Source organism: Poecilia formosa, unplaced genomic scaffold (genome assembly GCF_000485575.1).
Source record: "Poecilia formosa unplaced genomic scaffold, Poecilia_formosa-5.1.2 Scaffold91, whole genome shotgun sequence".
Classification (NCBI taxonomy): domain Eukaryota; kingdom Metazoa; phylum Chordata; class Actinopteri; order Cyprinodontiformes; family Poeciliidae; genus Poecilia; species Poecilia formosa.
This window is the reverse complement of record NW_006800030.1, coordinates 919,683-940,727: the sequence shown is the minus strand read 5'-3', so window position 1 is coordinate 940,727 and position 21,045 is coordinate 919,683. Positions and strand designations below refer to the sequence as shown.

General features: G+C 39.0%; 1 protein-coding gene across 2 annotated transcripts in view; it reads right to left on the bottom strand.

The window, feature by feature from the left end:
• Positions 1 to 21,045, bottom strand: part of nr6a1a (nuclear receptor subfamily 6, group A, member 1a) — a 121,077-nt gene that overhangs the window by 18,184 nt on the left and 81,848 nt on the right. Inside the window, exon 1 of one of the 2 annotated variants that reach the window (XM_016674193.1) lies at positions 14,087 to 14,271. The exons of the other annotated variant lie outside the window; for it this stretch is intronic. Coding sequence (XP_016529679.1) covers positions 14,087 to 14,102 — 16 coding nt within the window. The 5' untranslated portion in view covers positions 14,103 to 14,271. Of the gene's footprint in view, positions 1 to 14,086; positions 14,272 to 21,045 lie in introns of those variants that run through there. 2 annotated transcript variants of the gene reach the window in all.

The window sequence follows — 21,045 nt, the reverse complement described above, 5'->3', positions numbered from 1 at the left end:
ATAACTGAATTAAACTTTTTGATTTCAAGCAAAACAGAAGAATGAGATACAACAGATCTGATATGTCTTGTTTCCACTAAACCTGGAGATAACCAGACATCTGATTAATGTTAGACTCTGATGTGATGCAACAAGATGCAGTAAACACACACACACGCATGCAGACGATCAGACTTTTACCCGTCTCCTGAATTCTGGTAGGAAAGCTAATAACAGAGGCAGACAGACAGGTTTCCTAAAACTGACTCTGTAGGCTTCCTGTACTGTTTCATTAGAGCTGCTGGTTTTAAGCCATACTTACAGTTTCAGTTATTGGAATAGGACACATTACCAGACCACTGACTTGTTGCTGTCTTCATGCATGGTGCAGTTGGGAGCATCACGATATACCAGGGATTTAAAAAGTTTGCAGATTGATAATTGTAAAGACTCTCTCATAGGGCTGGACAGATTAATAGTAAAAGTCTGTTCCTGTACACCACTGATAAGCTGGCCAAAATAAGGATTCTATTTTTGGTCGCTACAGAGATAAAAAGACAGTCGGCATGGAAATTAAGGAGCATCACCCACCACTCTCCTACAAAGTTGGTGCTATGTAGAAGCTACAGTTGTGAAGCTACGAGTAGCATGTTCATAAAGCAGACAGTCCAACTGACTAGCTAATGTTAGCTTATTATACTTAAAATGTTAACTCTGTAAAGGGTATTCAAAACAGGAAAATATTCTGTGGAAAAATAACTATTCATTTAAAGCCTGTCAGAGCAAAGAGAATTAAAAGCATACTGAAGAGTTCTCCCCGTCAGCAGTCATGAATGCTAAGGCTAGCTAGCATGGCAGTTGCTTCTCTGCCATTAGTACACAATGTTGCCTGACAGCACTGAGAGGAGGTGGAGGAGCTCAATTTTATCACAGATTAAAATTGTCTCATAATTTATTGGCACAATTTTGTTACAGTTGTAACGAAATTGATGAGGGACTATCATTATACCATTACATTATGCTCAAAAAAGTTGACTTTACATAATACCTCAACTTTAAGTATTTTAGATTCTTGCTGAAGTTCATGTATCAAAATCAAATTGTTACAGATAACATTACTATAACAATTATACTGACTTGTTAATGTAAATTGTTATTACTAAAATTATTTTAATAGAAGTCAGAAGGCTTGATGTTTTCTGCTTGAAATTAAATTAATTTGATTATGTTTAATATGTTTGTGCATTAACCATTTCCTGCCCGTGGATCTTGTATGAAGTCTATCCAAGACTGTCCAGATGAGATTTTGAAAGGCGCACTTATACCCACAAAATATAAATGAGGAAAAGTATCTGTAATGCACACTGAAACAATAGCTTCTTAAGTCAATGATATTGAGGCTTTTTAACTCCTTACTGCTCCTTATATTTAAATTGCATACATGGTATTTTAGCAACTGTCATCATGGTCAGGAATTTGACCTGTGAACCTTGTGTGTGTGGATGAAACAGTTGAGAAATCCAAAACACACAAGGAGAGAGATGCTGCTGTTTGCTTCTCAAGATTCCTGACATTTTGACTGCAGTACCACTCCCCTCCCCCTCCATAAAAGTTGATCAAGCTAAGCAAAGGGTGCAGTGTTTTAACAATAAACACATCAAAATGACATTATCTTTATTATTGAAATGAGCACCAGTAAGCCCTTCTTTCCATGGATGTGTATTCTTAAGAAAGACAGTCCACCAGAGGCATGCAGCTGAACCCAGAGCTAAGCCTGCCAGAGAAAAGAGGTTTTCATAGCAGGCTGAAGGGCTGATGTACTAAAGCTAATTAGAAGGATGTGGAGGGGGTGAATTGAAGGTTTGTGGGGCATATCACATAAAGACCCTCCCAGATAATGCATGAGGACTAGAGGTCTTCTAAAGCCCTGAACAGATTACCATTTAAATGGTTGGAGGTTTAAGTTAAGGCTGTGATGGGAGTTCTACTGTACAGAGACAATGGGATGTCACACTGAGAGCCCATCCTGGGATTGGAATTTAACTATTTCTCTGATTAACCTCTTACAGAAAGGAGGTTAAGACCGTTTAAATGCAAGCTCTACAAGTCAGACACCGGATCTGTTCTTGACTCCGTCGTATATGCTCTGCGTGAAGATGTGCTGCAACATGAAGCTCTGTGAACAAAGCTGAGAAAATGTGCGTAAATTATTCCCCCTGCAATGTTCCTTTGACTCAGATCTTGGAATGACACAAGACCAAATTCAACTATGTTCTAGTCTCCAGTTAAATGTTGTTGTGGTAGCGTGCTTAATGCGTTTCTCTGTTTTCTTGCATCCAAAACTGTAGCAACACCATCACAAAATCAAAAAGACAAGCAGTAACACACACCACTGTGTTAAGAAGAATCTCAGTACAATCATGTGAGTAATAAATTCACATCCACCTCATAGGCACCTCTGCTATAGATTAACAGCTACAGTAACATTTGTGACAGCATCATGTTGGTATTAAAACGGAGTGCAGCAGAAAGAATGTCCTTGTTGTGTTGATGTACAGGTTGAAATCTCATACAGATAAATTGACTGGCAAAAAACAACAATATATTAGTCTGGGAATGATAACACATCTAATCGCTGTGTGGTCACCGTCTGTTGATGGAGATTTCTGCAGAGTATTTACTCTCCAACATCTACAGGCTCCTCCAGAAAAGCACACACCATTTCTGACAATTTCCTTGTGCCAAGTCTCAGCTAAAAAGTATGACAAACTAAAGATTTGCACCAATATTCCTGCTACCAATGCAAGCAGGGTTGGTTCACAGAGTAGGTGGTGGTAGTAAGTTGACTGAGGATAATGGCTATTTGGCTTTCTGAAACCAAAAACTCAGGGTATGCACATAGTTACCCCAGAACTTACTCAGGATTTTCACTTGTCCTGCTTTCTGAAACAAGGCCCTGCAGTTTATTAAATGATGCTTATAATGACGCCACAATGTTTATATAGAGAACTAACTATGAGTGTAACCATGGCATGACTGTTATCGTTTACATCTGTGAATTACACTGACTGCAGTACCTGTACTGAACACATGGCATCACTGCTAATAATATAACACAGCTGCAAAAAGAGGTAACAGGATGTACACTCAAACAGAAACAAAATGGGACACAGAGGCTGAATTCACACCAGCTCTCTTTAGTCCACTTTAATCCAATTTCAGTCCTTTTGCCTAGAAAGTCTGGTCCATTTGTGAAGGTGTAAATGTGTAATTGAACTCTGATGTGGATCGAAAAAGTGAACTTTGGTCCGCCAATAAAGTTCACTTTAATTCGATTAAAGTGAACTCTGCCGTGGTCCAAATGCACATGTGGATGCAAACAAACCGGAGACTGTTCCAAAAGCAAGAAGAGGACTATAACGCAGGACATTCTGGGAAAATACAACAAAAATAAATATGTGAGTCTAGCGAGAGAAATGACTTGTGTTCTTTTACCAAAGATGAAAGGGAAATCCTACAACTGCTAAAATCCAACACCACTACATTGCTGTATAGATTTGTGGAGAAGGAAGAGGGTTTTGCTGAACAGTATTGTGGGAAAGCAAACTGTACCAACTGAAAATGGTTCCCCCTTGAAATGAATCTAACACCCTTTGATACATTTTTGCTTGACTAAAATATGTGGTACTTTTTAAGTGCTAAGCAGTCCACTCATTGCAATTTTGGGATATCCAGTATAACACAACAAGTTTCTGTTTTGTATTTTTTAAGATTTTGTCTTCCATATATGAGTGACAGAGGATTCTGCAGTGAGTTTAGAAACAGGTCAACAATGAAGAAAAAAAGCCCACCTTTAGTGTGCCCTTGCTCAGAAACACAATCCATTCTCACTGAACGCCTTATGTGAAACTCCCAACTTCTTTCATCACGATGGCAATTAGCCTTCCTCACTCAGGCTTATTAGCCTAATGTATGACCCCCTCTTTCAAGTGCATGGCCACCATATAATCAGGCCAATTCACACCTTCACACATTTGATCTCAGCGTGTTACCTCCTATGACTCCTCCTCCTGACCTTAGATGACACTTAAATATTCATGACATTAATGTAGAGATTTTACGATGAGCCTGGAGCTTCCTCGACTCCGTGGTGTTGGAGTTTCATGTTAGACATTTTCCCACAGCGCAAAAAAACCTCAGTTTTAAAAAATGAGTTGAAATGAAAAAGACACCCCTGACAGGTTACATAATGTAGTGTAAGTTATTGATAATCATAATACATTTTACTTAAGGGTGCTTTTCTAAAACCCAAGCTCACCTTGCAGAAAGAAATAAATAATTATTAAAAAATAGCAGGTCTGTAAACATTACTTAACAGTTAAAATCTGTTTAACGCAAATAGGCCAGTTTGAGCAGATGTGTTTTGAACTGTGATTTACCTGCATTCCTAAAGACTGAAAGAAGTGAATTTCAGTCGAAAAGCAGAGCCACTGACAGTTCTGTTTACCATGGTGACATACATGTGGATGCTGGAATATTAATAATAATAAACTGACAAAAGTAATAATACATAAAAATGTACCAAAATTTAGCCAATGAAAATCAGACATTAGTAGTCACTGTGCTGTTCGGTGGCACAGTGGACATGGAGCCCTGCAAACCAAGGAGAGAGTTGTCTTAGGTTATTAGAAAGATAATGATACACCAGCATGGTAAAAGGTAAAGGCTACTACACCATTTTCAACAGCTTGATGTTTCAGTGACCACAGCTGCACATATTATTCAGGAGTTAAAGGTCAGTTGGACTGTAGCCAACCACTGAGGCCACAGCAGGAAAACTGATGACAAACTAAAGAGAAGGATAATATGAATGGTAACCAAAGAGCCCAACCTTCAAAGAAATAAAGGTGAACTCCAAGGTCAAAGTATATCAGTGTCACATGGGATCATCCATCATTGTTTGACCCAAAAAGAACTTTATGAGAGACAATCAAAGAGGAAAGCAAGGCTTAATACAATGAGACTGGAATTTGCCACAATGCATAATGGCGAGCCACAAAGCATTCTGGGAGAATGTCCTTTGGACATTTGAAGCAAAACTGAAGCTTTTTGACGAGGCACATCAGCTCTGTGTTCACAGACACTATAATAATGCATAGCAAGAAAAGAACACTGTCCCCACTGTGAAGCATGGAGGAGGCTCAGTTATGCTCTGGGAGGCTTTGCTGCATCAGACACAGGGTGCCTTGAATGTGTGCAGCAGGCGATGAAATCTCAAGACTATCAAGGCATTCTGCAGAAAAATGTGCTGCCAAGAGCCAGAAAGCTTGGTATCAGTTGCAGGTCATGGGTCTCGACCCAGAACACAACGAAAAACACCAAAGAATGGCTAAGAGAAAAACATTGGACTGTTCTAAACAGACCTGCCATCAGTCCTGATCTAAATCCTGTTGAACATCTGTGGAAGGAGCTGAAACATCTGGAGAAGGCACCCTTCAACTGGAGACACCTGGAGCAGTTTGTGCATGAGGAGTGACCAGAACACCTGTAGACAGGTGAAGAAATCTCTCTGACAGTTAGAATTTGTTTGGTTGCCTTAAAAGGCTGAGCATATTAAGTTACAAGTACCATCATTTTTGTCCAGTTCTGTTTGCATTCAGGGGTTTTTCTTTTAAACTCTGTTGAATTAACAGAGGGGTACCAAAATCTTTGTCCACATGTATAAGACCTCCAAAGCTAAAAAGATGTATAACAGAAGAAGATCTAAGAGAACTGTGGCAATGTGAAGCAGGTCACACAGATAAGGAAGGGCGAAACTATGGATGCACTTAAACATGAGGATTACATTTTTTTAAAGTTTGTTATGGTTACTGAGGAAAACCAGTGAAGCTGTTGAAGAACTGGGGTAATGTGTCCTATTGCAGAGTTCTGAAGGAGTTGTTTGTGCAGAGACTATCCAGGGAAACCAAAAAGAGAACTTTGCAATTATCAGTCCAAAAGGTAATAAGGCAGCAGTAGGGACAAAGTCTGTTAGTGCTTCATAACCAAAAGTATGCAGAGTGAGTGATGTAATTAATAAGATATTACTATCAAGTTTGACATCCAGACTCTTTACCTGGAGTTATCAATTTATTTTAATTGTATTTTTATTGTACCATAAAACTTCAGGGAACATTTTTGGATTCTAATAGAGTGAACACAAATCTGGGTTAAATAGCCTCATCCTTCATTTTCAGTCTAATACCGGGACTGTAAAGGAGCAAAAATAATAATAAATGCTTAATATTTATTCACTTAAGACATGAAAATTTGATTTGTTAATCTAAAATAGTCTAGATCTCTAAACCTTTTTGTGCCTAATATTTATAGTGTTGAACTCAACTGACAGCTGTGGATTGACAGCAGGAAGAAGCTGTTTTAGGACACATTCTTATCAAGTCCTTGTCAAACATTTAATAACAGTTTCAATGAAAATGAATGGCCTAAAAAGTTGTGTATGAAGGTAATCTCTAACAAAAACATCAGAGAAGCAAGAAAAATGTCAAATTGAAGAATATTTTCTTAAGCACAAAACTTTCCTAAAACAAGTTGACTATATCAGTTTGTGAATAAGAATGTCCGTCTTTGTTAAAATAATATCCATCAGTGGATTAAAATAAGGCCTTGTATGTGAAGCTTGTATTCAATATAGCTAAGGTTATGAAAATGCTTTGCATCATTTACTGCCTATCGTTCTTTCTTTACACGCCACTTGTGTACTTAGTAAGGGAAGGACAGTAAATACAAATTCTGGTTTGGTATTTTAAACCAGAAACATAACAATACCTAACAGGTCACACGTCAAACAATTTTTGATTATGTCTAAAACTGAAAAAAATGCAACAAATCAGCTCTATGTAAAACAGAACTGAATAACATCTCCTAGTGGTAAAATAAATCACCAAATGTTGAACACTCAACTTCCTGATATTGTTTGAACCAAAGTTGGTTCTTATAAGTTACTTATAACTTATAAGAGTTACAATGTCCATTGGAGTGTTTTACATTTATTACAGGACCCAAAGATTTAGTGAACATCTTACCACATCATTTATTAACTCTATACTGCATAACAGAAAGATAACAGAAACTCCCCAATTTATTTCACACTGCTGAATAAAAACAAGCAGATGATGTTCAAAAAAAGAACATGATTGGATCAACACAAGGCCTTAAGAATTTTAGGGGTTTTATCAATTTAGTAATTATTAGGCAGTAAAGGTATTGGACTGTTAATGCTTCGTATGTTGGATATTTCTCCACAGCAAGGAGCTCATTTATAGAACTTACACAGATTCATTTCTATTTTCCATAAGATGCAACCATTTTCCATTCTAAAGCAGAACACTTCCAACTGTGTAAGGCATTGACATAGTTCCTATTCACGGGCCAAGAATACAATTGCTAATGAAATGTGGAGAGACCTTTAATCTTCCCAAATCAAATCACAGATTTGGGACCAAGTTCCAATATACAGTTCAAAGAACTGACCGTCCAATACTGAGTCCGCCTTCTTACATTTCAGGAACTGTTTTCAAAACATCTATCTATAGCAGTGTTTCTCAACCCTGGTCCTCACCGGCCCCCTGTCCTGCATGTTTTAGGCATTTCCCTTCTGCCACACACCTGAATTGTATCTCTGGGTGATTAACGGGCTTCTGCAGTACTTGATGGTCATGCAATCATTTGAATCAGCTGTTCTGGAATAGAGGCACATCTAAAACATGCAGAGCAGGGGGGCGGTGAGGACCATGGTTGAGAAACACTGATCTATAGCATTACTGCCATGAAGATGTGTTAACTAATAGTAATGTATATAAAAAGAGAAGAAGTGATGTCCCATTTATGTGGAAGAGCTCTCATTAAAGAACAGACTTTAATGATTCATTGATTCAAAGAAAACGACTGGGAGGCGACATGTTCAACATCTCTGTGTGTTTTCACAAGAGAATGTCGACCTGGATCAGCCTATTTCTATTAGGCTGCCAAAGGCAGCTTATTCAATGACAGACAGAGGCTAAAAAATCCAAGAAATAAAACTAAAGGAATTTGCTGTAATTCCTTTAGTTCAGCCTTCCTGTTATCTGGTGAGGTCAGCCTTGGGTCAGTTCGCTTCTGTGCCATATTCACAAGATGTCACCAAGGTGGGAACAAACATACATCCTGTGGTAGTAGAGCTGGGCGGCATGACCCAAATTTGATGTTACTGTATTTTCAAAAATTATCACGGTATTTTTCTTTTCATGCATACCTGTGTGTTTTAACCACATTTTCTATTGACTGTGAAGAAAACTACTGCAGTAAAGTGGCTAGTACGCTGTCACACTTATACAAAAATTATTACAGGCATTCATCTGCAGGGATCGATATTTAGCCAGAATATTTGTGACCTGTTATTACACGGGAACTATCCAGCATTTTGACCATCTGTATAAAACATTATTTTTCCACGGCACTTAACATCACTAAAAACCATTGTCTTTAGCAAGGTGAAAAGTGATGACATTTCTGATTTCAAACCAACACTTGCTAGTTTTGGCATAGGGAGTATCACTTGCTCAATACGTCTAGAAGTGATGTTTAGGTTGAGTGTTCTCCTGAAACTTTTCCAGATTTGTGGATGTTTAGAGTGCTGCTTTTCATTTTAAAAAAAATATTTATAGTCCAGGACATGATTGTGGCTGAAATGGTGTTGCAAATTGATAGCGTTATTGCCAGCGAGAACAAGTTTAGGATTTGCAAATTACTGCTGTTTGATTGACACACAAGCTTTTAGAGCCAAAGTACTTCAACATGACAGAAATCACACAAGTCCTTATCTAATACACACAGCCACAGCTTCTTTTGCTGCACTTTCTTTGCTTCCAAACTCAACACTCCCAAAACCCTAACTTAGCTTGTGCTGCTCTGAATGTGAGTTCAGCAGAATAGGAAAGTAAAACATCCCCAATGAAATAGGTTATTAGTGCACAAATTCAGAGGCTTAACAATAAAACACTGTGCAAAAAATGTAAATCATAAAAATAAAAATAAATAAGTTTTGATTAGGAAGTATGGTGACTGGACGTATGGCATCAGTACATGTAAAGCAATTAGATCATTTCATAAGATTGTTCTTACAATTGTAAAATGATCCAAATTTTGGGGCGATTTTGGTTCATTGAACCGTTGGACATTAGGACTACATGTATACAGCCAAACGCAAAAAAATAAAAAATAAATCACCAGAACTGGGAACTCTTTGCTCACTGCAGTTTATCTTTCCCAGAAAGCCTCTTTAAGTGTGGAAACATAGAGGGTGTGACTCTGTCACAAGGTCATGAAGGAGACGCAATGACGAATTCCCTTAAGGTGATGATAAGCAGTCATAAAAGCACTGCTTCATCTTGAACTCCACCCTCTCCTCTTTTCCCTTTAGTGTTGGTGCAAGAACCCCCGATACTATGTGACACGCACACAAAGTCACCCCACACCCCCTCCATGCTCATTAAAGCCTGCATTGTTTTGTCAGAGGTCAGTGTGGGTTTCATTCCCAACTTTTAACACACGCCAGTAGATGAGAGTCGAGTCCCAGTCAGTGACAAAGACAAACAGCACTCCCGATTCTCCTCCGCACCACCAGCAGCTCTACGCAGAAGGCCGCTGGATCACAAGATATGAAATGCAAAACAGTGTGACTTTTATCACACATGGAATCTTATAAGATTGGAGAACTTCTAAAAACACAGAAAATTCTTAGTTTGTCATGCTGAGGACTGATGGATTGTGGTTAATTCTTTCCATTGTCTAAACCATGCATGCACAAAGGCTGAAGTTAGTGCAAAGGAGCCTTTTGAGCCAGCGATAGAGCAGTCCTGCCACTAAAGTGTTTTTCTTTTTCAGGTTTTGTCTCGGGCTTTCCATAACAATCATGCCCAGCTGAGACAGGGAGCGGGGGTTGCAGGAATCTGCTGTACTTTTCCGCTGCAGGCTCCCTCCCTCTGTCCCTCCCTCTCTCCCAACTTCCTCCTCTCCTCAGTTTTTTATTCCTGTTAGTCCTCTTCATATCTCTTCTTCTCTGAAACTTATCTCCCCTACCTGGGGGTAAAGGAAGACAAAGCATACACATGCACACACAAACCTACCCCAAATCTACCTACAGGAAGATTCAGCAACACACTCACAGAGGTTATAGGCATGTGTAGACCCTGTGGGATGGGGATCCAGCATTCCTAGCAGCCTTTACTGTGATGCTAATCTTCAAAGTTGCAAGCATGCAGTTGTAGGTTGGGCTGTTCCACCAAACAGTGGTGACCTGTTGGTTTCATAACCCACACACCTAGCCTACAGGCTAAATCATTAAGACGGAGTGATACTGTCCAAACACACAAAGCACTGTTAAGCTAATGCCGATCACATGTGTGACTGCATTTTTAAGAAACAAGGGACAGGCTGTGAACTAAGCAGGGGCTGGTTAGTCAAATCAGAGTTTTAAGACTGACTTTTAATACAATTGCTGTTTAAAGTATCTTTAATAGGTTGCTGGAGTGCTGGAGTGAGTGGAGTTTTCTCCAGCTGTGTAGGGTGCAAGGAAACATCACTCCTCCCCCACCTGTTGCTATACATTGCTGGTCAACTTACTGAAAGTAGTGTTCTATAGATTTTTCCTGCCTTAAAGATAACATTGGAAATATATCTGGAATGTTTTTGAATGTAGACACTAGGGCTGCAGTGATACAATAATCTCACGATATGATACATGATATTCTGCTGATGATACGATATATATTGCTATATTCAGCAAATGATACAATTCAATACACTTTTACGATTTTCTGAAAGATTTTAGAGGGACAGAGTGATTTTGGTGACATTTTGTGACTGTTATAGTGTTGGATTGAATTAATTTAACTGAAAACTTATTAAAAGCACCAACTGCACAATACCTGGCTCTGGTTGGACATGGACACAGACTTAAAGTCGACAGCTGGACAAAACGAATCAAAGAAGTGGTGAGAAAACATGTTTCTTTTAATTGAAACAGTACAAACTGTAGCTTACATGCATTTGTAAAGTAAATAAAGTGCACCAAGTACCCTGCTCTGAATAGTTTGATACCTTTTTAACCTTGACACTTAACATCTGGAGGAATCACTCTAAGCCTGATGACCTAATCACTCTCACGGTGAAGCAAGCAGTGAGTGAGCAAAGTGACAGTTGGAAGTTACAATACTTGCGGATGAATATCAATTTTTTTCTAAGAAAGAAAATATCGATATATATCTCAAAATCGATATTATTACACAGCCCTATCAGACACCCATTATTATTACACTCACATGGGTTTAGGAGCAGCAGGGCTGTTTAACAGCCATGTTTGGATAGACCCGCTACCCAAACATGTATTACCTTCCCAGCTATGAATAGTTGTGGGGCTTCATTAACAGCAGTTTGGTGTATCAATACAATACAATGATCACTTTGTATTATCATTGTATTAATGACAATAAAAAGGTATAGATAATAGGTAGTAAAATCAACTACTAGTAGGTGTTTTTTTCAATATTTTTTACTTAAGATCATGTATCACAATCAACATAATAAATTAATGATACACATAACATTATTAGAATTGTAATGTATCTCCAAATATTTTACTAGCAGTAGGAATAATTCATGTTTCTGTTGCAAATAACCTTAGGTCAAGTAATACATTTAAGTTTAGTTATTTTGTCTAAATACAATGCTGCAAATCGATGAATTGTTGTTGTTTTTGTTGAAAGCTTTTCTTTCTTTGAAAGAAGCTTTTTTAAAGCTTCTTTCAAAATTATCTGAGCAAATTGTACTGTTTGATAACTAGGACCAATTGGAATGTATGTTTGATTGAGTTGAAATAATATTTTGTAAACATGTGTTGTGAATTGGCGTTATAGAAATAAACTGAATTGAATTGACATATTTACTGTGATGCTACACTTCAGTTGCTGTCCTGATGATTACTCTAAATAATCATTTAAAGTTTGGTTTAAAAGTTCACAAAAAAGGAAGTTGTGTTTAATTTTTTCACAGATGATAAAAACCTGCTTTTACTTGTAATCAAAGCTTTTGCAATTTCAGTTTCTTTTTAAAAAAGCTGTGTGCTTTTTAAAAAGCTGTGTGACAGATTATTGAGTGTCAGTAGCAGTACTGATGTTTAAAACCAACTGCACAGTTTGAGATGGAGCAGTGCATTTGTACCAGGCTTAAACAACAACTGAAATAAAGACTAATATTTAAATATCTGGTTTGAATTTGGTTTTAACTTCTCTTTTAGCATGGGTGCTGAGCTTTAAACTCCATTTAGGCACAGATCAAAGTTTCCTAAGTGTTTTTTTAGTTCTTTATGTGTGAAGTTTTACAGCCCATGTTCTGCCATACAAAAACTAACATACAATAAAGTTGTGTCAAACAGATTGACTTGTGCATTTAAATGTCCGCCCAAAGAGGTCCATTCAAAAAAAATGGAAGAATGATTATCCAAAAGCTGCAGAATTTAACTTCAGCTTATCATGAGACGTAAACTAAATGTTTTGTTGTAAAAAAACAAGCACAAAGATAAAAGCTAAATTTCTAATGCATCACATAGTTCAGTCCCCTGACCGCATGTGTGCATGTTTGTGCTGGGGGAAGGGTGCAGTTGAAATAACACACCCTTGAAAGACAAAGATCTGCAACATGATGGACCTGATGGGTTGGTTTGACATGGAGGGGCCAGCTGAGATGGATATGTTTCAGTGAAATTAGGAGAAAAGCAGCAGCAGCAACAAGCGCACCAGCAATGACTAACCTCAGTCACTGACTATTTATAGGCAGAGTCACAGCAGTCCCTGACCTCCCCCCACTGCCACAATTGATCTTCACACATTGATCCTTCCCCCAATATACATCCATGCCAACATCCTCCCATGCTTCACTTCTTTGCCTCTTCTTTTTCCCCTCTCAAATGCTTGGTCTCCTCCTTCCAACACATACAGCTGTGTGAAAACAGAAGGCGTTCATGCCGAGGTGCACCAGTAATAGTATGTAGTTAACACTACTTCAGCTGGAACACAAACAAACAAGAATGCAGGCTGAGGGATTAACATGAGGGGGAGGGGATGAATACAGTAACAGGGTCTTTCCACATGCTTGTTCTCCAAAAGGAAACATGAGAAACATCCAGGAGCTGTGTTTATGTACTGACTTTAAATGTCAGAATGTACTTTAAAAAAAAAAAAAAATCAATTTAGCAAAAGAAATCCATAAGCAGTCCACACTATTACTGTGATTCTCGTTCCTCTATCATGTGGGGAAAATCAAAAGAGAAAGGAGTTATCACACACCAAATTCCTGCAATACAAGTAAAAACAAAGAGGGAGGGGCAGTTTGCTGGGAGGGACAATAATGCAAAATCTGTCAAATAAATATGTTAATATTTCCTCAGATGAAAACAATCAAGCTACTTGGTGTGGAAACATCAATCCAAGGTAACAAAGCACAAAAGGTGATGAAGAAATCTTTGAAACACAAAGGAATAACAACCGAGTCAGCAGTTTGTGCCTTCAGGTTCTGAACCAACATTGCTGACTGGCGCCCAACGGACTGCCACACAACAACATGGACTCATGCAATGGAAACATTTGCAGCACACACATGAAGGCATTGATCTCTGATGAAATGGGATTTCTCTCAAGTCATTATTGCACAATAAAAATCATTAACTATTCACAGCATACATCAAAAAGCAGAGCTGGAATCAAACCACACACACTGTTTATATAAAACATGTGAAACCTGTTTAATGTTTTTTGATCAAATAGTTTTAGGGGAAAATAACAAGTTAAATCATTTTCCTGTATAACAGGGGATTTAAACGACACTACAGTGAGTAGGAGCAATGAAAGTCATAAATAATGACAGAAACAGAGACAAGTCTCCTCCACCAACTGAGGCTGAGTGCACAAAAAATAAACTGGTCTACAACTGGAGCTAAATTATGTTTGACAAACCCAAAAGTCCCCCATTTATATCTACTTATGGCCCATTAAAAGAAAGTAGCAGCCACCCTTACCTTCCCATGTATCCATTTCATGCTTCTCCCAATCCGCCTGGACCCCATTCAAGCATGAACCTGGCTAAAGAAAACCAGGCCTCGAGTCCTCATGTCTCTCTTTTTATCCGTGTCTTCTCCTTCCCTCCCTGCTCTCCCTCTGAGCAGCCTCTTCCCACGGCAGCCTGCTCCTCTCTGGCCACCACCAGAGCCCAGCAACACCAGTGGTCACTTTACTGCTTGGTCACATGACCAAGAGAGTTCAAGCCCCTGAGGTCACCACTTGGCTCGAGGTCCAATGACAGCTAAGGTTATCTGAGTGGAACTGATAGCCCTATTTTCTCTGACGTTCAACAATGCCTCCCCGCCCCTCACCCAAATTAGCCTCCCCTTCAACCATGCCTCTGGCACTTCGAAGGAGGACCAAAGTGCATACTCAAGCATAAACACAGGTCCAAGCTGACAAAACACACAGATATTAGGCCATTGAGGCACTTAGTTGAACAGGAGGAGGTTAAATCTGTACTTTGCAGTATGCTTCCTTATGGACTGATCACTCTGGAAAAGCAAAAATAGGCTGAGGGTGTAAGCTGAACACAAAGGAGGTGCTCTGCTAGGATCCACCACCTGTTCCCACTGCTTCATTTAAATTAGGGCTGTAGTCTTTATGAATATGCATCTAACAAAGAGTTTCTTTAGGACACAGTTACAGCAGAGTGCTTTTATTAAAAGTTAAGATATAGTTATAGGTTAATTAAGCCATTTTACTGGAGCTCTACTCTTCTGCAAGTGTATAGGCAACAAAGAGACATCATATTGATGGAGGTTGTGTCCAACTCTACTACAGCAGAGGGCATTATGTCCTCTTTCACTGTTAGACTGTTAGAACTGGGCTGTTTTGTAATGTCACAGACATAAATATTTTATAGATACCGTATTTTCCGCACTGTAAGGTGCACCTTCAATGAATGGCCTATTTTAAAACAGGCGCACTGTCAGCTTTTGAGGAAATTGAAGGTTTTTAGGTGCGCCTTATAGTGCGGAAAATATGGTAATTCATCTGGCAGCTGTGCTGAAGTTTGATCCTTTATAACAGAAGAAAGTGATCCCCACTTTTACCTGGGGGTTCCCAGTTTTCACAGATGCTCCTCTACATTTACCAGCTACTTAGATGTACTGCTTCATATATCCCTTCTGTAATGATCACAGTAGGGATCGTACTTAGTGCTGCATTCACACTGACAGTGAAAACGCCAATAGGGGTTCGTCCTACAACTGATGGATCGCTGTTAGATTCCCATTCCACCCCCCCTCATCGTTTGTGTCATTTGTGAAGTGTCTTCCCAGAGACACTTCACTGCATGTTTCACTGCAGCTGATTTAATTTGATGGCTGATTAACAGGTGTTTACTGAACTGCAATAATATGAACGTGGTGTATTGAAGCATAGAAACATCTAAAACATATTTGGCAGTGTGCCCTGAGGACAGGGTTGGGAAACGCTGATCCAGGAGAGTCTCTGAAGGTTCTTCACTCAAGTTTGCTAGCTGGTGTCAGATTTGACAGGTACTCAACTTAACCATAATTTTATCTCTTAGGTCAGTTGTTCTCACAATCAGTTCTTGCATCGTTGGAGCTTGGTGCCTGATCTTAGGGAGGGTGGATGTTGATGTTCCTCTAACCTGGTGTCCTGGCTTCCAGTGTTCATGATTTGCATTGCCTGGATCTCTAGTTGTGAAAGGAACACTGAGCTACTAGATGTTTTTCTATTAGGATATACTGTGAGTCTGAAAGCACCCATGTTTCTCAGTCTCCATGCAACTACACTTCCTAAGGTTACTTGAGTAGTAGCATTTCAACAGTTTCTTATCCTCTGGAACAACAATAGACAATATTATTGTCTATTGTTGCAATGCTCCAGTAGCCCATTTGTCATCACAGTGCCCTGGTTCCTCAAAAGTTAGCTCAAACATCACCCGGTCAAACAAGGTTTGTGTTGACACTTTGCGTTCATGGTCTTGCCTAAGGACCAACACTGGATGATATTAGGAGCCTAGTATATATCCCCATGATAAGTTTGATCGTTTACTAAATGTGAGTAGTGGGTCTGTGACTCGGATGATCTCTATTAGTAGTACAAGCTAATAATATTATGTTGATCTGCATTTTAGGCAACATCTTGTCAGCTGTTGTACCAGGAGTGTGGGGAAGACTTAATATAGTCAAACCCAACAGAGGAACATGTCACTGATTTCTTATTGCAACTTTAATATACAACTGGAAGCCATACTGGAGTTAGAGGTTGGGGCTGGTCAGTATTCTAGTTGACTTTTACATGAAGTGCATAAGTGAAGCAAATAGAGTCAATTACATTATTTACATTATTCCGTCTGCTTCTCATCTCGGCTGGATAAAAACAAAGACTTTTTCACAGTGAGATGATTAAAACATTGGTAACACTGCCTGGAAACAGAAGCTGGCTGAATTATATCTGCAACTAATAAAGAGTGGAGTCTGACTTATAACTCCAAAACTTTATTCTACTACAAAAAGTATAATAAAAGTATAAACATTCTCAATTATTTGTTTAACACATAAATTATTTTGTATAGCTTAGAACAGCAACATTAAGATTATGACTTTAAAAAGCAAAGTATTGTTAAAACTGATTAACTCTGCAAACAAGGATGCAATTAAAAAGTTGTCAGTGATTTAGCCCAGCTCCTGGTGTTCTTTAGTCACCTGTAAACTGAATCTTAACATCCAGTGGGTTCCCTCCTTCATCCCCTCCAATGCTCTGGCTAGGGGATCAAGGCATTCAGTGTTACACCAGGGAGCCACACCCTAAACTCAACTGTTCGACATCACTCTTCCCACACCCGCAGCTTCTTTCCTACCTGACCCTGACCACACTGGACAAGCCTGTCCCACTCACCCAACCAGCTTTCTGGTCCACCCTCTGTATTGCTCCACCCAACTCAATACCACTTGTTCACTCTCCTAGCAGCAGCTTGCCAACACACGCACATAGACAAACGCACGCGCACACACACACACAGGCCCTACCCCCAATGCGAATGCTAATGACCGTGGCTGCACTAAGTCACATTTAAGAAGCTTTCACATTCAGAGTCGTCACAGATGAAGGACTTGCGTGAAAACATAGGCTATATGCTCACATTATACAGGGTGATATGTTCACCACCTGCATTTTAGCCTTCTACTAGTCAGGTCGGCTAGTAGAAGGCTAAAATGCAGAGACATTAATACTACAGGAGACGATGATCTGTGTCACAGCATGAGTATAAGGCCTGTTAGTAGGACCTGGTTAGGATGCTGGCGCTGCATATCTCTAAATGTGCCGATTTTCTCTCTGCTGTAAACAAACAATTCAGGAATGGCAGATAAATACTTTATGTCATGCATGCATGAATACATGCAGATTTCTGTGCTTAAAATAAATGCTATATAGACTGCCTTAATTGACCAAACTCCAAATAAAGAGCTTTTTTAAAGGTTCTGTAAAGATGAAGAACCAACAGTTACTGACCATTTTAAGGAATGCAGATTATAAAATATTGGTGGCATTCTGTCTGTTTCTTCCATAATAATTCTGTATTTTTTAAGAGTATTATTTGCCACATGTCACTTTAGCTTTTTTTTTCATTCCATGACACAAAGATGAATGACACAATCAGCCACGTTGAAGTTAGAGTTTTATCTGTGGTTTTTAGCTACCTCAGGCTTAGCATGCAGCTGGCGGGGCCCTTATGTCTCCACATCCTGCTGGTCAACTCCTCTATTATTTACAGTGCTAAAAGGCTTCTCTGCCTACAGCAGGTGGAGGAAACACGTTTTCCCTGAGTTTTCAGCCTGTAAGTTTGGGACATAGGAAATGAAGGTTCCTTTGTTTTCCCATGCAACTGTCAGTATCAGCAATAACCTAGCTTGTTCATCTGACATTTAATTCTAAACTACATTGTTGCATTGCAATTTCAATTTTTTTTATGTAAATATAGTGTACACATGTTGACCCTGTATGTTAAATTTTGTGTTCTGCTTTACTATTTTTCCATCTCCTTCAGAAGTGCTGAAATGTAATTTTAAGAACAGTCAGTTGTCTACCAAAATTCGTAGTTGACTTGATGTCAGCCTAAAAGGGCTGTTCTGTTGCTCACAGAATTTCCTTCAATAGTTGAGTAACAAAGAGCATTTCTTGTGTTTAAGCTCCCCTCCCCCTCCAACACACTGTCACAAACCTCTTCATTCTACAGACAAAGAGCTTCAAGATAAACAGGAGTGAGCCACACTGTTCCTCCCCCAAAATACAGTCATGATGAAAACAATGAGCCATCTTTTAATGTAATAATTGACATAAGACATGATGCCAACTGTCTGTCCCTCAAACTATCTTAGATTCAGAATGAAGAGGAACTAAAACTTTGTATCGACAAAAACTCTTTACAATAATGTTTCAGTACATTCACTTTCATGTAACATGTTAAAGATCTTAACGCCTCAATCAGGATGAGATCTGGACTTTGGCTGGTCCAATGCAAAACCCCGATAAACCGTTTTCTTCTTAATCAAATTCTGCTGCAGATGTGCTGCTCTCTGAGGAACATCAGCCAGCCAGCTGGTGGGACAGATGGCGTCAGGTTTGGCCCAAATCAGTAGCCCTCCACCACCATGCCTAACAGTTTCTATGAACCATTTGCTTTGATGCATTTTATGATTTCTGCCAAACTTGGTTTTTCAAATTCTGGGCAAACTTCCGGTTTATGTTAAGTTTTTTCTAAGGATACAGTTCTAAAAATATGCTCTCTCTTCTGTCATACAATTCATTATGCTAAGCTAAGTCTGTCGATCCTGAAATGTACCTCCTGGATTACTTGCAGCTTATCTGACCCATAACCTTCGGAAGAACTTGCTCATTCTTTTACCTGCTTAGAAAATGACCAATATTAGATTGCAACCCTTTTTAAACATGCTGCTACAAAAGAATTATTTGATGCCGTTCCATTTTAACAGTGTGGACACTACGGTCCAAACTTTCAAAGTTGTAGGATATCTGTTTTTATAGAAGTGGTCAAGCTTGTAAATAATTAGGTAATCAACATATTTCATAAGCAGCACCTCACTGTTTATCTACATAAGAATGTCTGAAGACAAATGGGAGTCTGGGGTTAAACTGATGCAGCTTGAATCCTTTAAGTAATATTTAATTCCAACTGAATTAAATGTCACTGTGTTGTCAAACAGTGAAATTATATACTGTGGAATTCCCGTCACAACAGAGTCCTACAAATACACAGGCAGAGCTTATCGCATAAACATTTTGTGAAAATCTTAGAACTAAGTCAAATTATTTAGCATATCTAACTCAAACTGAATTTCAATTAACAATAATCAAAAACAGTCAAAGAACCCATGTCTTAGTCAAATGAGTAATCAACAGCATGGCAGCTCCATAATTGGCTCCAATATAATCGGTTGGGATCGAACAATGATTTCTGATAAACAATAAAAAAATGTTAATATTTTCTTTTTATAGCTTCTGCAAAAGGGTTTTTTTCCCCTTATGCTTAAAATGCTTTATGAAAAAGAATCTGCCGATTTGGCTGAAGGGCCTCACTGTTTAGACTAAGCTCTGACTCTGACGACAGGTCACACACAGGATTTGATGATTTTCAAGAGGTTGTGGGCAATAAAGTTAAAAACAATGTATTATCTACTCTTTGGTACATTGTTGCAATATTTAGCACTCCAATTTATTCTACAATAATCATGACCACAGTAAACTGCAGGTCCATGTAACTGCTTATCAATGTAACCATTCAGGATCCTTTTCTCCACAGTTAGCTGTATGCTTCAGGAGCTTACAGCTGACCTCAGTGTGCCCAGCTTGGGTCCACTCCAGCAGATTAGGTTTACAATCATCCCCGTTACATTTCCCAGATGCATTTGCTTCTCTGAGGCCTGGTGACCAGAAGATCAATGCAGCTGCTTTCCCTCCTGAACTTCCATAGGGCAAATAAAATTAGGTTGACCTGGCCACAGTTAATGACCTCAGAGAAAGTCCCTCTCTGAGGATCTTTATATTTTCAAACTTGGTGGGAGACGATTAAATGTTTTAATTGAGTTATTTGCAGAGTACTTAATCAAATTTAATTGCACATTAATCAAAATATATCACTATGTCACTCACTGCGCTGAACTATTGTACAGAGGTGTTAACTGTCTCGTTGCACATGCGGCTACTCTGTGACCAAAGTCAGCAATAAAGTGATGTTTCACGAAGGATCTGATTCTTCTGAACATTGACTATGTATGATAGGACTGAAGCTTGAAGAAGAACATTTTAAGTCAATTCATCTGTTTTTTTCTGCATCGGATTGTATAGGCAGACATTAAACCTCATAACTGTGTTGGTATCGAAAATGAAACAAGTGGATGGGTGCATCCTTACCCATTACCATCAGTGGCAGGTCCAGTATTAATGCCACTCTGGTTAAGCGCCTCCTTCTGTCATCCTGCAGCCAATCAAAATGCATGAAATCATCTAAATTTTGGGGTGATTCTGGGGCCATTTTTAACAACTGGCAGGTGGTTCCCACTTCCTATTTAAAAGGTCTGCGATGGACTAGCGACGTTTCCAGGGTTAACCCCACCTCTCACCCGAAACGTCTCGATGGAGATAGGCACCACCCTGACCTCACTAGGGACAAGGGTGTAAGAATATGGATGGATGGATGGATGCATAAAAGGTAAATACAAAATGTGACAAGAACATTAAAGGGCATGTGTGATTTCCTTTTATTCAGGATGTATTTAACATGAAGATTCAATGCTGTACAGTTACAATCATAGTAACAGTTGTAAAAAAGACATTGGGTGCATATTATAATGCTGCCATAGGCCCAGTTCATAACAACAATTATGTTATTTATGCATCTGTAAACAGTCAGACCCTATGAAGG